Source organism: Thalassophryne amazonica, chromosome 13, assembly GCF_902500255.1.
Source record: "Thalassophryne amazonica chromosome 13, fThaAma1.1, whole genome shotgun sequence".
Lineage (NCBI taxonomy): Eukaryota > Metazoa > Chordata > Actinopteri > Batrachoidiformes > Batrachoididae > Thalassophryne > Thalassophryne amazonica.
In genome coordinates, this window is record NC_047115.1 from 27,575,124 (window position 1) to 27,588,765 (window position 13,642).

Genomic DNA, 13,642 nt, shown 5'->3' on the forward strand with positions numbered 1-13,642 from the left:
TAACACCTGAAACATTTTGTTGTTTGGTATCCTCAATGCCAAAATCTCTTTGGAGTCTTAAAGAGAAACACTCGACAATATTACAAAGTAGTAAATACTTCGGCACCCCACATTTTTCTTTTTTCTTTCTTCTTTTTCTTTTTGAATGTGTTGCAGGCCTGAAATGCAGGAAACAGAATTAAGTTGACAAAAAATTAACGTTTTGGGTTCATACGGTCTGGAATGAAATAAAAGCCAAAGTAAATGTAAGAATTACTACTTTTTCAGTTAACATTTGGAACTATTTAGTGGCTAAAACACATTTATACAGAAACACTGCAGTGCTTTGTTCAGTACTATATGAAAACTGTAAAAGTAGAGAATGCAGCATAATTTTGTAAAGTCTTATCATTGACGTTGCAACAACTATGCAGTGACAATTCTCTGAGACTTATAAGAAAATCATAAGAAAATGATTGAAACATTGACTTTAATTAATTTGTCAACAGGTTCCACAAAATTTTCTTAGAGTAAAAAACATTGAGTTCTTTTTACTTCATGAACTTGGAATTACACGAGGTTTAAGTCACCTGAAAACAAAAAGTTGATATAGTGTCCACAACCCACTTGACTTTTTTGAGTGAAAGAGTAAAATTCTATGGTGTGTCTAACTTCATCAAAACTTCATCAAGTCTGACCATATGCGTTATGCACACAGCTTTAAAACACATCCTCATTCCTGAGGTGAACAAACTCTCCTGATACTTTATGATACTTGGACAAGTGTGTGGTTCTCAAGCTCATGACTGACTGAGCTGCACTTGACTGACATCAAACTTTATGGCTGCTGTATCGAATCCTGTCAGTAAGTATATAAGCGGTACTCTTCTGCATTCAGGGCATGTTGGAGGGTGAAACATTTCACCATGTGGACTCTCCTGGTTCTGTGCAGCCTGATCGCCTCTCGTGGTTTCTGCGGTATGGTTCATTATTGTCTTGATATTGTTTTTCTTTGTGACTATAACTGCATTGATTTTTTTCTTCTTTTAAAGCTGATCTTTATTGGAGGTTCAGAGTAGTACTAATCAACATTGTGTTAATCATCTGAAATGTAGTTTATTCCACACTTTTTTATGAGACACTTCATATATGTGTGCATGTATAAATGTATTTATGGTGCATCCAGAAAGTATTCACAGCGCTTCACTTTTCCGCATTTTGTTATGTTACAACCTTTTTCCCACAATGGAGGGTTTTGTTTGTTTGTTTGTTAGCAAATTTATTAAAAAACAAGAGCAATCAGAGATTTCTGACGTCCACCAATCCGGCTCTGGATCACCTCCAAAATTTAATGGAGTCTTCCATAATGTCTATTGGTGGTGCAAATTTGGTGAGAATCTGTTAAGTAGTTTTGAAGAAATCCCTCAAAGCCTGTATAAAGTGAAATCTTGATCCAGAATCCAGATCTGGATCACCTCCAAAATTTAATGGAGTCTTCCATGCCCTAATGTCTATCTGTGGTGCAAATTTGGTGAGAATCTGTGAAGTAGTGGACATAATCCTTCAAAGCATATATAAAGTGAAATCTTGATCCAAAATCCAGATTCGGATCCGGATCACCTCCAAATTTTAATGGAGTCTTCCATGGCCTAATATGGGTCTGTGTTGAGAATTTCGTCAAAATCCGTGAAGTAGTTTTGACGTAATCCTTCAAAGCATATATAAAGTGACATCTTGATCAAGAATCCAAATTTGGATCCAGATCCTCACTTTTCTTACTTTCCTCACTCTTCTCCTTCTTGCACAGTCACTCAGTTTTTGAGAACTGTCTACTCCACACAGATTTACCATAGAGTGTCATACTGTTTGTATTTCTTCATAACTGATGTAAATAAAGTTCAAGACATATTCATTGACTTGGAAATGTTCATGTATCCATCCCCTGACTTGTCTGAAGAAAACTGGCAATTAAACTGATTATTTACGGGTATTATACCAAAGGGGCTGATTACTTATGCAACCCATCATCTTGGCTTTTATATTTTTAATTAATTGATATCAAGTTGTAGAGATTTGCTTTGAGTTTGAGTCTAAGGAAGATAATTTTAGAAATTTTTATATTGAGAAGCCTGATTTACTTTTTGTATTTGAAATGCCATAAACAAATTTAACAGCGTGAAATATCAAGGGGCTGAATACTTTTGCCAGCCACTGTATCTGTGTTGAAATTTGGTGAGAATCCATGAAGTAGTTTTGATGTGATCCTTTAAAGCATATATAAAGTGAAATTTTGATCCAGAATCTGGATTCAGATCCAGATCACTTCCAAAATTTAATGGAGTCTTGCATGGCCTAATATGTATCCGTGGTGAAAATTTGGTGAGAATCCGTGAAGTAATTTTGACGCAGTCCTTCAAAGAATATATAAAGGAATGCTGGAGCACTGACAGAGTGACCATCAGGTTCTTGGTCACCTCCCTGACTAAGGTCCTTCTCCCCGATCGCTCAGTTTAGACAGGCAGCCACCTCTAGCTAGAGTCCTGTTGAAACTTCTTCTAGTTAGAGATGATGGATGCCACTGTGATCATTGGGACCTTCAAAGCAGCAGAAATGTTTCTGTACCTTTCCCCAGTTTTGTGCCTGTAGACAATCCTGTCTCAGACATCTAAAGACAATTCCTTTGAATTCATGCTTGGTTTGTGCTCTGACATGCACTGTCAACTGTGGGACCTTATATATAGACAGGTGTGTGTCTTTCCAAATCATGTACAATCAACTGAAGTTACCCCAGGTGGACTCCAATTAAGCTGTAGAAACATCTCAAGGGTGATCAGTGGAAACAGGATGCACCTGAGCTCAATTTTGAGCTTTATGGCAAATGCTGTGAATATTTATGTACATGTGATTTCTTTGTTTGTTTGTTTTTTTACTTTTAATAAATTTGAAAAAATAAAAAAGCCCCTTTTCACATTGTCATTATGGGGTACTGTATGTAGAATTTTGAGAAAAAAAAATGAATTTCATCCATTTTGGAATAAGGCTGTAACATAACAAAATGTGGAAAAAGTGAAGCGCTGTGAATACTTTTCAGATGCACTGTATGTCCCACCAATTATCTGAGTATTTCTTTTGTTTTTGTCTATCAGGTGATGCTGATGCCCCACCAGCAGACGGAAAAGATCCAGCAGGTACCATTAAATAAAATAACATAAATCCAATAATGCACCTAGGGTTTAATTTTAAGCTTCCCAGGATACAGATATATTTTTTGTTTTTGTTAACTGACTAATCATTTTGTGTTGAAGATAAATGTCTTTTCACTTGTGTCAAAGCTTTTATTTCCCACAAATTTTCATAAAAATGTAAATTTAGTGGCTGGTTATGGACATCACTGGATCAATAGAAATCAAATTTGAAATATCCGAGCTGTCTAAAAAAATATAGCATCAAAGGCACTAATAAGTTAAGTTTCAAAGCCCAATTGAAAGAAAAAAGAAAAGAAAGAAAGAAAGAAAAAGGCTCGATGCACACTGGGCAAGTTTGTGGCCGAGTGTGAAGCATCTGGGATGAGAATCAGAAACCTCAAAATCTGAGACCATGATCATCTTTAGGAAAACAATGGATTGTCCACTCTGGGTTAGGGGAGAGTTATTGCCCCAAGTATCTCAGGGCCTTGTTCATGAGGGGGGGATAAATTTCAGCTCGAGATCAATACACTGATTGGGAAGGCATCTGCTTCTGTTCTGTTGCATCTGTTTTACGGACACTGTAGCGGACCGTCGTGGTGAGGAAAGAGGTGAGCCAGGAAGCAAGACCCTCAATTTACCAGTCAATTTACGCCCCTATTCTCACCTATGCTCATGTAATTTGGGTAATTAACGAAAGAACAATGTTGTGGATACAAGCAGCAGAAATGAGATTCCTTCTTTGGATACCTGGGCTTACACTTCAGGATAGGGTGAGAAGCTCAACTAGGGAGGGACTCTGAGTAGAGCCGCTGCTTCTTCACGTCAAAAGGGGCCAGCTGTGGTGGTTCGGGCATCTGGTGAGGATGCTCCCTAGGTCTGCCAGGCACATCCGACTGAGAGAAGACCCAGGACACACTGGAGGGATTATATTTTCCAGCTGGCTTGGGAACGCCTCAGGATCCCCCAGGAAGTGTTAGAAAGGCTGGATGATGGGGACAACCAAGAGAAAATAATCAAATTAATTAATGTTTGAATAAAAAGAAGTTATTTATTTTGTGTCCCTGCAATAGACTACTGTCTCTGAATGTGTGTGTCTGTCTCTATGTGGCTCAGGGGTGTCCTGTCCAAGGTGTGCCCCGAATCTCGCCCTATGACTGCTGGGGCCGGCTCCAGCTGCCCCACGACCCTTAAATTGAATACGTAAATGAGGCTTGAAAATGTTTGTATTTATTTTGTTGTTGTAGTACCCGGTATATGACAAGACAAAAACAGTTGCCATTAACTCAACTAAAAATAGTTAAAAACCAAAAAAAAAAAAAAACAAACAAACAATTTGATTTCAATCATGTAAAGTCACGCCACTTATCTGACAATTTATTTTGTTTTGCCCAACAGGAGATTCTCAAGCTGCAGCAGCTGATGCAATAAATCCAGCAGGTACAAAAATTTAAAATTAAAGAAAAAAAAAAAACATTAAAGAAACTAACCAATTATCAAGTTAGAAGAGTAGAAATAAATTCTCAAAACCTGCACTGATGCCCATTGGTGTCGAACAAGTGTGGCTTCAAGGGGTTTCTATCGAAAATTCTTATTGTTTCTTTTTACGTTATTGCCTGTCAAGGCAAAAACAGTCTGAAGGAAGCAAAGCAGCAATGTGCAACAAATATGAAATGTGAGTTATGTGCATTGTAGCGTTTAATTAATCAAAATTCTAAATCACAAAGGATTTTCCAATAAGCTTGAAACTAGGCATCTTCTTAGGATATTTTTGGAAAAGGCTTATTTTATGCAGAAGAGATGATCATCATCCATCACAATGGATTCAGTTTGAAATTTCATAAAGAATTTGACTTGAAAATGTGTTCTTATCCAAGCATTACAATTCTCTATGTAGTACTATTGTTATTACTTCATATTCAGCAGTTGTATGTCTAAAGTCGGTAATGTCGGTGTTTATGTTTGCCAGCCCAGCCTTCATGTCGTGGCAGATGTGGCGGGGACCTGGGGAGCTGCTCCTGCACAAGCTCTTGCCAAAACAGCGGCAACTGTTGCCATGACTACAGCAGTGAGTGCCACATCTCAAAAATCCACGCCGTTAACCGCTTCTGCATCCCTCAGACAGTAACGCTGATCACTTCATTCTCATCTCTCTCATCATGCAGCTTACTGCCCCATGATCAAGGCCGCACCACAGCGATGGTACACCTCAGGTATAACAGTCGTCCACAAACCGCGGGTGACAGAATAAACTGGAATATTCTTTTTTCTGGCCAATTTAAAGGTTGCTCTAATAATGTTATGTGTTCCCATGTCTCTCAACTCGGCCCTCGTGTTGTTACATTTGTGGCTGGGACATGAGACGCTCCTCCTGCACAAGCTCGTGTCAGTACTGTGGAAACTGTCACCATGACAACTACTGTAAGTGCCATGTTGAACAGTACAGGAATTGTTACATCTTCAAAAATTTGATTCAGCTCAGGGCATTTAGCAACACTCAAATGGTTTAATTTACAAATACATATTAATGATAATGTGCCTGTGTTTGTAATATATTTAACAAAATTTGATTGGAAATGAAATATAACCCATTATAATGTGTTGCCCTCTATGTGGGGGAATAACACAGGAAGATTGTCAACTGCTGATTTAAACTAAAAATTTAAAAATAAAAAACACTGACATGCAGAAAATGATATTTTGGTTTCAAAATTATTAGGAAGAAATATCTGATATACAGAATATGTGCAAAAGTTTTCAGTTCCCTGTAGAATTTTTTTTTGAAAAAAATCAAACATAGCATTTGGTAAATACACTTTTTTTAAGCATGTATATTTTTAACAGGGGTAATGGCCAAGCAGTTAAATTCATTTGTTTCCAGAGCAGAAGGTTATGGGTTCAAGGCCCCCCTTCCCATTCTTCATGTAATGTAGAGTTACATCAAGAAGGGCATCCGGCGTAAAACCTGTGCCAAATCAACATGCAGATACCTCAGATCTGCTGTGGCAACTCTGAGTGAAACAAGGGAGATGCTGAAGAAACGTACTTTCTCTTATATTTTTCATTTTTACAGAGATTAAAAAAATCAAACAGACACAAATAAATGAAATAAATGACGTTTTAAATGTTCAAATGATGGCAGCACGGTGGATTAGTGGTTAGCACTGTTGCCTCACAGCGAGAAGGTCATGGGTTCAATTCCCACCTGTGACCTTTCTGTGTGGAGTTAGCATGTTCTCCCCGTGTTTGTGTGGGTTCCCTCCGGGTGCTCCGGCTTCCTCCCACATCCAAAGAGACACAGGTTAGGTGGATTGGAAACTTTAAATTGTCCATAGATGCATGTGCGGGTGTGAATGTGTTTGTTTGTCTATATGTGGCCCTGCGACAGACTGGCGTCCTGTCCAGGGTGTACACCACCTCACACCCTATGACTGCTGGAATAGGCTCCAGCCCCCTGCGACCCTTAATTGGACTAAGCGGTTGAAGATGTGTGTGTGTTCAAATGATTCAAACAAAATTAAAATAGGATTTTCTTAAAAGTAACAAACATCATGTTGGAACAACACCAACAACATAAAAAATAAATCATTTGATTTACTTCTAGGTGTAGTCCCTGATACAAAACACAGACAATTACCAGTGATCAATCAACAATAGACTGAAATAAATCAAAGCAATTTAATCTGATTTTCTTATAAATTCTATAAGAACACTCCTCCAAAAATTATGTGGCTTTATTGCCTAAAAAAGATAAACCTTTAAAGGTGTGAGATGATCATACAACCCCAATTCCAATGAAGTTGGGACATTGTGTGAAATGTAAATTAAAAACAGAATACAATGATTTGCAAATCCTCTTCAACCTATATTCAACTGAATACACCACAAAGACAAGATATTTAATGTTCAAACTGATAAACTTTTTTGTTTTTGTGCAAATATTTGCTCATTTTGAAATGGATGCCTGCAACATGTTTCAAAAAAGCTGGGACAGGGGCAACAAAAGAATGGGAAAGCTGATGAATGCTCAAAGAACACCTGTTTAGAACATTCCACAGGTGAACAGGTTAACTGTAACCAGGTGAGTGTCAAGATTGGGTATAAAAGGAGCATCCCCAAAAGGTTCAGCCATTCACAAGCAAAGATGGGGCAAGGATCACCACTTGTGAACAACTGCGTGGAAAAAATAGTCCAACAGTTTAAGAACAGTGTTTCTAAATGTTCAATTGCAAGGAATTTAGGGATTCCATCATCTACAGTCCATAATACAATCAGAAAATTCAAAGAATCTGGAGAACTTTGTACACGTAAGCGGCAAGGCTGAAAACCAGCATTGAATGCCCGTGACCTTCGATCCCTCAGGTGGCACTGCATTAAAAACTGACATCATTGTGTAAAGGATCTTACCGCGTGGGCTCAGGAACACTTCAGAAAACCTTTGTCAGTTAACACAGTTCATTGCTACATCTGCAAGTGCAAGTTAAAACTCTACCATGCAAAGTGAAAGCCAGACATCAACATCCAGAAACGCCGCCGCCTTCTCTGGGCCCGAGCTCATTTGAAATGGAGAGACGCTAAGTGGAAAAGTGTGCTGTGGTCTGATGAGTCCACATTTCAATTTATTTTTGGAAATCATGGATGTCGTGTCCTCCGGACAAAAGAGGAAAAAGGCCATCCAGATTGTTACCAGCATTAAAAGCAGCATCTGTGATGGTATGGGGGTGTGTTAGTGCCTATGGCATGGGCAACTTACACATCTGTGATGGCACCATCAATGCTGAAAGGTACATCCAGGTTTTGTAGCAACACATGCTGCCATCCAAACAACGTCTTTTTCAGGGACGTTCTGCACGTGTTACAACAGCGTGGTTTCATAGTAAAAGAGTGCGGGTACTAGACTGGCCTGCCTGCAGTCCAGACCTGTCGACCACTGAAAATGTGGCACATTAGGAAGCGCAAAATACGACAACGGAGACCCCGGACTGTTGAACAACTGAAGTCGTACATAAAGCAAGAATGGGAAAGAATTCCACCTACAAAGCTTCAACAATTAGTGTCCTCGGTTCCCAAATGCTTATTGAGTGTTGTTGGAAGGAAAGCTGATGTAACACAGTGGTAAACATACCACTGTCCCAGCTTTTTTGAAACATGTTGCAGGTATCCATTTCAAAATGAGCAAATATTTGCACAAAAACAATAAAGTTTATCAGTTTGAACATTAAATATCTTGTCTTTGTGGTGTATTCAATTGAATATAGGTTGAAGAGGATTTGCAAATCATTGTGTTCTGTTTTTAATTTACATTTTACACAACGTCCCAACTTCATTGGAATTGGGGTTGTAGAATATGTACTGTAACATTTATTTACAAATATGAGCTATTTTAAAACTGGTCCAAAAGTTTCAGGGACACTCTGCCTAAAACATTTGCACAGTAGTTTTTTTTTATTTGATGAAGGTTACCTTTAGTACAAAATTGCAACATCAAACAAAACATAGTTTAAATGCACTCCGGAGTAAACATTGTCATTACTGTGGTACTTGCATTGACAATGTTATACATTTATTTTGGGTGAAAATACAGAAAATTATTAGTTTTGTCATGAATATTAGAATGAATATTAGAATGCACTAAAAATCAGTATTACTGTCTGTATGTGAGGAAAGGTAGTCCTGTTGTTTTGAACGATTTGGATTTTCTGGGGAAAAAGTTGATTTTTGAAGTTAGGAAACTGCTAAATTAATCCATTGTGTTATCAAAGCCTTTATTAAATAATTAGAGGTTTAAAAAATAATCACTTCTTGCTTTATTCTCATCTCTTTCCCCGTGCAGCTTACTGTTACAGCACCACCCTCATGCCGTCACAACTGTGGCTTTTACATGGGAAGCTGCTCCTGCTCAAGCTCTTGTTGGTACAATGGAAACTGTTGCCATGACTACAACTGTAAGTCGAACAAATCGACAACAGGCTCTGGATCCCTCTCTTGAATCACTGTCTACCAAATGCCTCAGTTCTTCTGTACATAATGCCTGATTCTATTTTTGTTCACAGTTTGACCATGAGTAGTCACGTATGATCTATAAAGGACAGTTATCACTTTTTTTTTCTCTCTGTGTTGTGTAGATTACTGCAGCTCCAGCATGACCCTGCCAACTGAAACTGCCACATCAGGTATTTAAAAATCTCAACAACATATGGAGCCCTGTGCAAAGGTTTTAGTCACACTTCATTTCAACAGTGCATCAACAAAACAGTTTATTCAAAACATCCAAGCATTCCTTTTCAAACAAAAATAAACATACCTCCATTTCAAGAAAAAAGCCAAATGCCATGTACTTATTGCTTTTATGTTATTTATGCAGCACTTTAAGCAGAAAATTTTACAAGTGTTCAACATATCAAATCAGCAAGACACAACAATAAAATCAAAGCTCAGGTACAGTAGTGTTCAGAATAATAGTAGTGCTATGTGACTAAAAAGATTAATCCAGGTTTTGAGTATGTTTCTTATTGTTACATGGGAAACAAGGTACCAGTAGATTCAGTAGATTCTCACAAATCCAACAAGACCAAGCATTCATGATATGCACACTCTTAAGGCTATGAAATTGGGCTATTAGTAAAAAAAAAGTAGAAAAGGGGGTGTTCACAATAATAGTAGCATCTGCTGTTGACGCTACAAACTCAAAACTATTATGTTCAAACTGCTTTTTTAGCAATCCTGTGAATCACTAAACTAGTATTTAGTTGTATAACCACAGTTTTTCATGATTTCTTCACATCTGTGAGGCATGGAGTCAACCGACTTGTGGCACCTTTCAGCTGTTATTCCACTCCAAAATTCTTTAACAACATTCCACAATTCATTCACATTTCTTGGTTTTGCTTCAGAAACAGCTTTTTTGATGTCACCCCACAAGTTCTCAATTGGATTTAGGTCCAGGGATTGGGCAGGCCACTCCAAAACATTAATTTTGTTGGTTTGGAACCAAGATTTTGCTCGTTTACTAGTGTGCTTGGGGTCATTGTCTTGTTGAAACACCCATTTCAAGGGCATGTCCTCTTCAGCATAAGGCAACATGACCTCTTCAAGTATTTTGACATATCCAAACTGATCCATGATACCTGGTATGAGATATATAGGCCCAACACCATAGTAGGAGAAACATGCCCATATCATGATGCTTGCACCACCATGCTTCACTGTCTTCACTGTGAACTGTGGCTTGAATTCAGAGTTTGGGGGTCGTCTCACAAACTGTCTGCGGCCCTTGGACCCAAAAAGAACAATTTTACTCTCATCAGTCCACAAAATATTCCTCCATTTCTCTTTAGGCCAGTTGATGTCTTCTTTGGCAAATTGGAACCTCTTCTGCACATCTTTTATTTAACAGAGGGACTTTGCGAGGGATTCTTGCACATAAATTAGCTTCACACAGGCGTCTTCTAACTGTCACAGCACTTACAGGTAACTCCAGACTGTCTTTGATCATCCTGGAGCTGATCAATGGGTGAGCCTTTGCTATTCTGGTTATTCTTCTGTCCATTTTGATGGTTGTTTTCCATTTTCTTCCACGCATCTCTGGTTTTTTTGTCCATTTTAAAGCATTGGAGATCACTGTAGATGAACAGCCTATAATTTTTTGCATCTGCGTATAAGTTTTCCCCTCTCCAATCAACTTTTTAATCAAACTACACTGTTCTTCTGAACAATGTCTTGAACGTCCCATTTTTCTCAGGCCTTCAAAAAGAAAAGCATGTTCAACAGGTGCTGGCTTCATCCTTACATAGGGGACACCTGATTCACACCTGTTTGTTCCACAAAATTGACAAACTCACTGACTGAATGCCACACTACTATTATTGTGAACACCCCCTTTTCTACTTTTTTTTTACTAATAGCCCAATTTCCTAGCCTTAAGAGTGTGCATATCATGAATGCTTGGTCTTGTTGGATTTGTGAGAATCTACTGAATCTACTGCTACCTTGTTTCCCATGTAACAATAAGGAATATACTCAAAACCTGGATTAATCTTTTTAGTCACATAGCACTACTATTATTCTGAACACTACTGTATATCCATAACAACAGTTAACATTAATATTTCAAGTGCAAATAAAACACACAGATGGGCAGATGTAATAACTGAGCTAAAACCATAAAGCCAGTGATAGACAAAGAAAAATGTTTTAATATTAACTTTTAAGACAATCAATCAAAGTGGACAATCTAATAAAGGCAGCCTGTTCCACAAAGACATCTGGTTCAGTGGTAATCTGAATACATCTTAATCTCATATTGAATCTCATACTTTTAAGTTGTCATCTTTAAAAAACAACAAAAACAAACCCCCCCCCCCCCTTGGCTCAAAGGTCACACCAAGATTTTCGGCTTTTTCACTGTGATGAATCACACAGTCACTTTGACACAGTGTTGACTGATATCACATTAACAATGAGACTGAGACTTCGCTACATGCAAAAGCTGGAAACTAGAAGATATCAGTTTTTTCACTGCAACTACAAGCCTCCACCTTTACAACCTGAGATCTATATGTACTGTAACATACATAGACACATCAGAAGGCCATCAGTATAACAGTGAAAATCAGTTCCATGGCTCTGTATAATCAGACCATGATGAGCTACATAAAGATAAAACAACTGTGGTCCCAGGATAGAACCCTGAGGTACCCTATATTTCATAGATGAGAACTGAGAGAACTGAGATATGATGCTGTTATAATGAGCACACTGCTGTCGACATGGCAAATAAGATCTCAGCCGTGAAAGCATGTGTCCAGAAATGGCAAAGTAAATCTCAGTTCTCTCCAACTAAATACAGTGATCCACTCTATCAAAAGCTGCTTGCAGATCCAACAGCAACATCACAATCTTCATCCACAGCAATCAACAAATCGTTCTCCACTTTAGTGAATACAGTGTCTGTGGAATGATGAGTGGTAACTGACTGTAAAGGTGTCAAATGATTACTCTCTGACAGATAGGCAAGATGTTGCTGAGCAACCACCTTTTCCAGCATGTTCAAGAAAAAAAGACAAATTGGAAATAGTTGTATAATTTTTTAACAGCCCAGAATCCAAATTGGGTTTCTTAAGAAGATATTTTATTACAGCACGCACACACAGACACATGCAGTGTGCCTAAAATTTTGCTCAGTGTGGCATGTAAAAAGGAATGAACTGGTCTACGTTTTATCACAGTAAAGTTATCTAAAATAACTCCTGTGTCTCCAAGGCCGGCCCTCATGTCGTTACAACTGTGGCTATAACATGGGAAGCTGCTCCTGCTCAAGCTCTTGTCGGTACTACGGAAATTGTTGCTATGACTACAACTGTAAGTACTAAGGGGAACAAATAAACAGTTTTGCAATGTAAAAGTGAGATATAACTATTCTTCTCTCTTTGTCATACAGATTATTGCTACAACACTAGCCCTTCACCCCCAACAGGTATTTAAAAACCAAGCTATGCAAAGGTTTTAGACACCCCAGAATTTGAAATGTCCAAGCGTTGCTTTCCCCACAAAGCTCAGTATGGTGCTTTTATTTATTTTTCATCCTATTTTCTAAGGTTTGGAAATACCCAGATATATACCCTGTAAAATGCAGCGGGTGAATGTGGAGATCATTAAATTGATAGCTGGGACTCATCTATCTATATTAAACACAATAAACAATCTTGTAGCTTGGCAAACGAAGAGGGAATATAATGAAGATAAACTGAATAAATTTAGAATTAATTTGATCCACGAGATCAAAAAGTTTGTTTTCACTCATTATTAATATAGTGCATAGTACCTGTCTGGTGGCCAGCAAGGTCCTCACTGCTTGTTTATTCAAGACTTTAATGAATTATCTTGTTGTAAATCTCCCTTAACCTCCAAAAAACTAAACCTGTGGTTTCTAAGACAGTTACTGATGATCATTCAATGATAACAAAATTGCTAATAAAAAAACTAAAAGAAAAAAAAAACAAAAAACACAGCAACAAAATTCCCTGGATAAATACAGCTTGATTTTCTTTTAAATTTTAGGGGTCCACCTAAAATAAAGTGGTCACACATTTATTGTTAAATATTAATTAATTAGTAGTCTTTTAGTTTTTATTCTTAAGTGTCTTTTCTGCAGTAAAACATAAAAGAAGAATGAACTGGTTTGCTGTTTATCTCAGTGAAGCTATCTGAAATAACTCCTGTGTCTCCCAGCTTCACGTTCATGTCGTTACAACTGTGGCTACCACCTGGGAAGTTGCTCCTGCTCAAGCTCTTGTCGGTACAATGGAAACTGTTGCCGTGACTACAGCTGTAAGTCGAACAAATCAGCATCATAAACAGGCTCTGGATTCCTCTTTTCAATCACTCAAACTGCCAAATGCCTCAGTTCTTCTGCACATAATGACTGATTGTTCGCAGTTTGACAGTAAGCAGTACACGTATGGACTGCAAAAGACAGT

At 38.0% G+C, this 13,642-nt stretch overlaps 1 protein-coding gene across 1 annotated transcript in view; it reads left to right on the forward strand.

Moving 5' to 3' along the window:
• The first annotated feature begins 863 nt into the window (after positions 1 to 863).
• The window catches only part of cuzd1.2 (CUB and zona pellucida-like domains 1, tandem duplicate 2), a 47,251-nt gene continuing 34,472 nt past the window's right edge, over positions 864 to 13,642 (forward strand). Inside the window, exons 1-6 of the mRNA XM_034185480.1 lie at positions 864 to 957; positions 3,126 to 3,167; positions 4,563 to 4,604; positions 5,134 to 5,232; positions 5,330 to 5,377; positions 13,395 to 13,493. Of these exons, the coding sequence (XP_034041371.1) occupies positions 906 to 957; positions 3,126 to 3,167; positions 4,563 to 4,604; positions 5,134 to 5,232; positions 5,330 to 5,377; positions 13,395 to 13,493 (382 nt within the window). The 5' untranslated portion in view covers positions 864 to 905. The remainder of the gene's footprint in view (positions 958 to 3,125; positions 3,168 to 4,562; positions 4,605 to 5,133; positions 5,233 to 5,329; positions 5,378 to 13,394; positions 13,494 to 13,642) is intronic.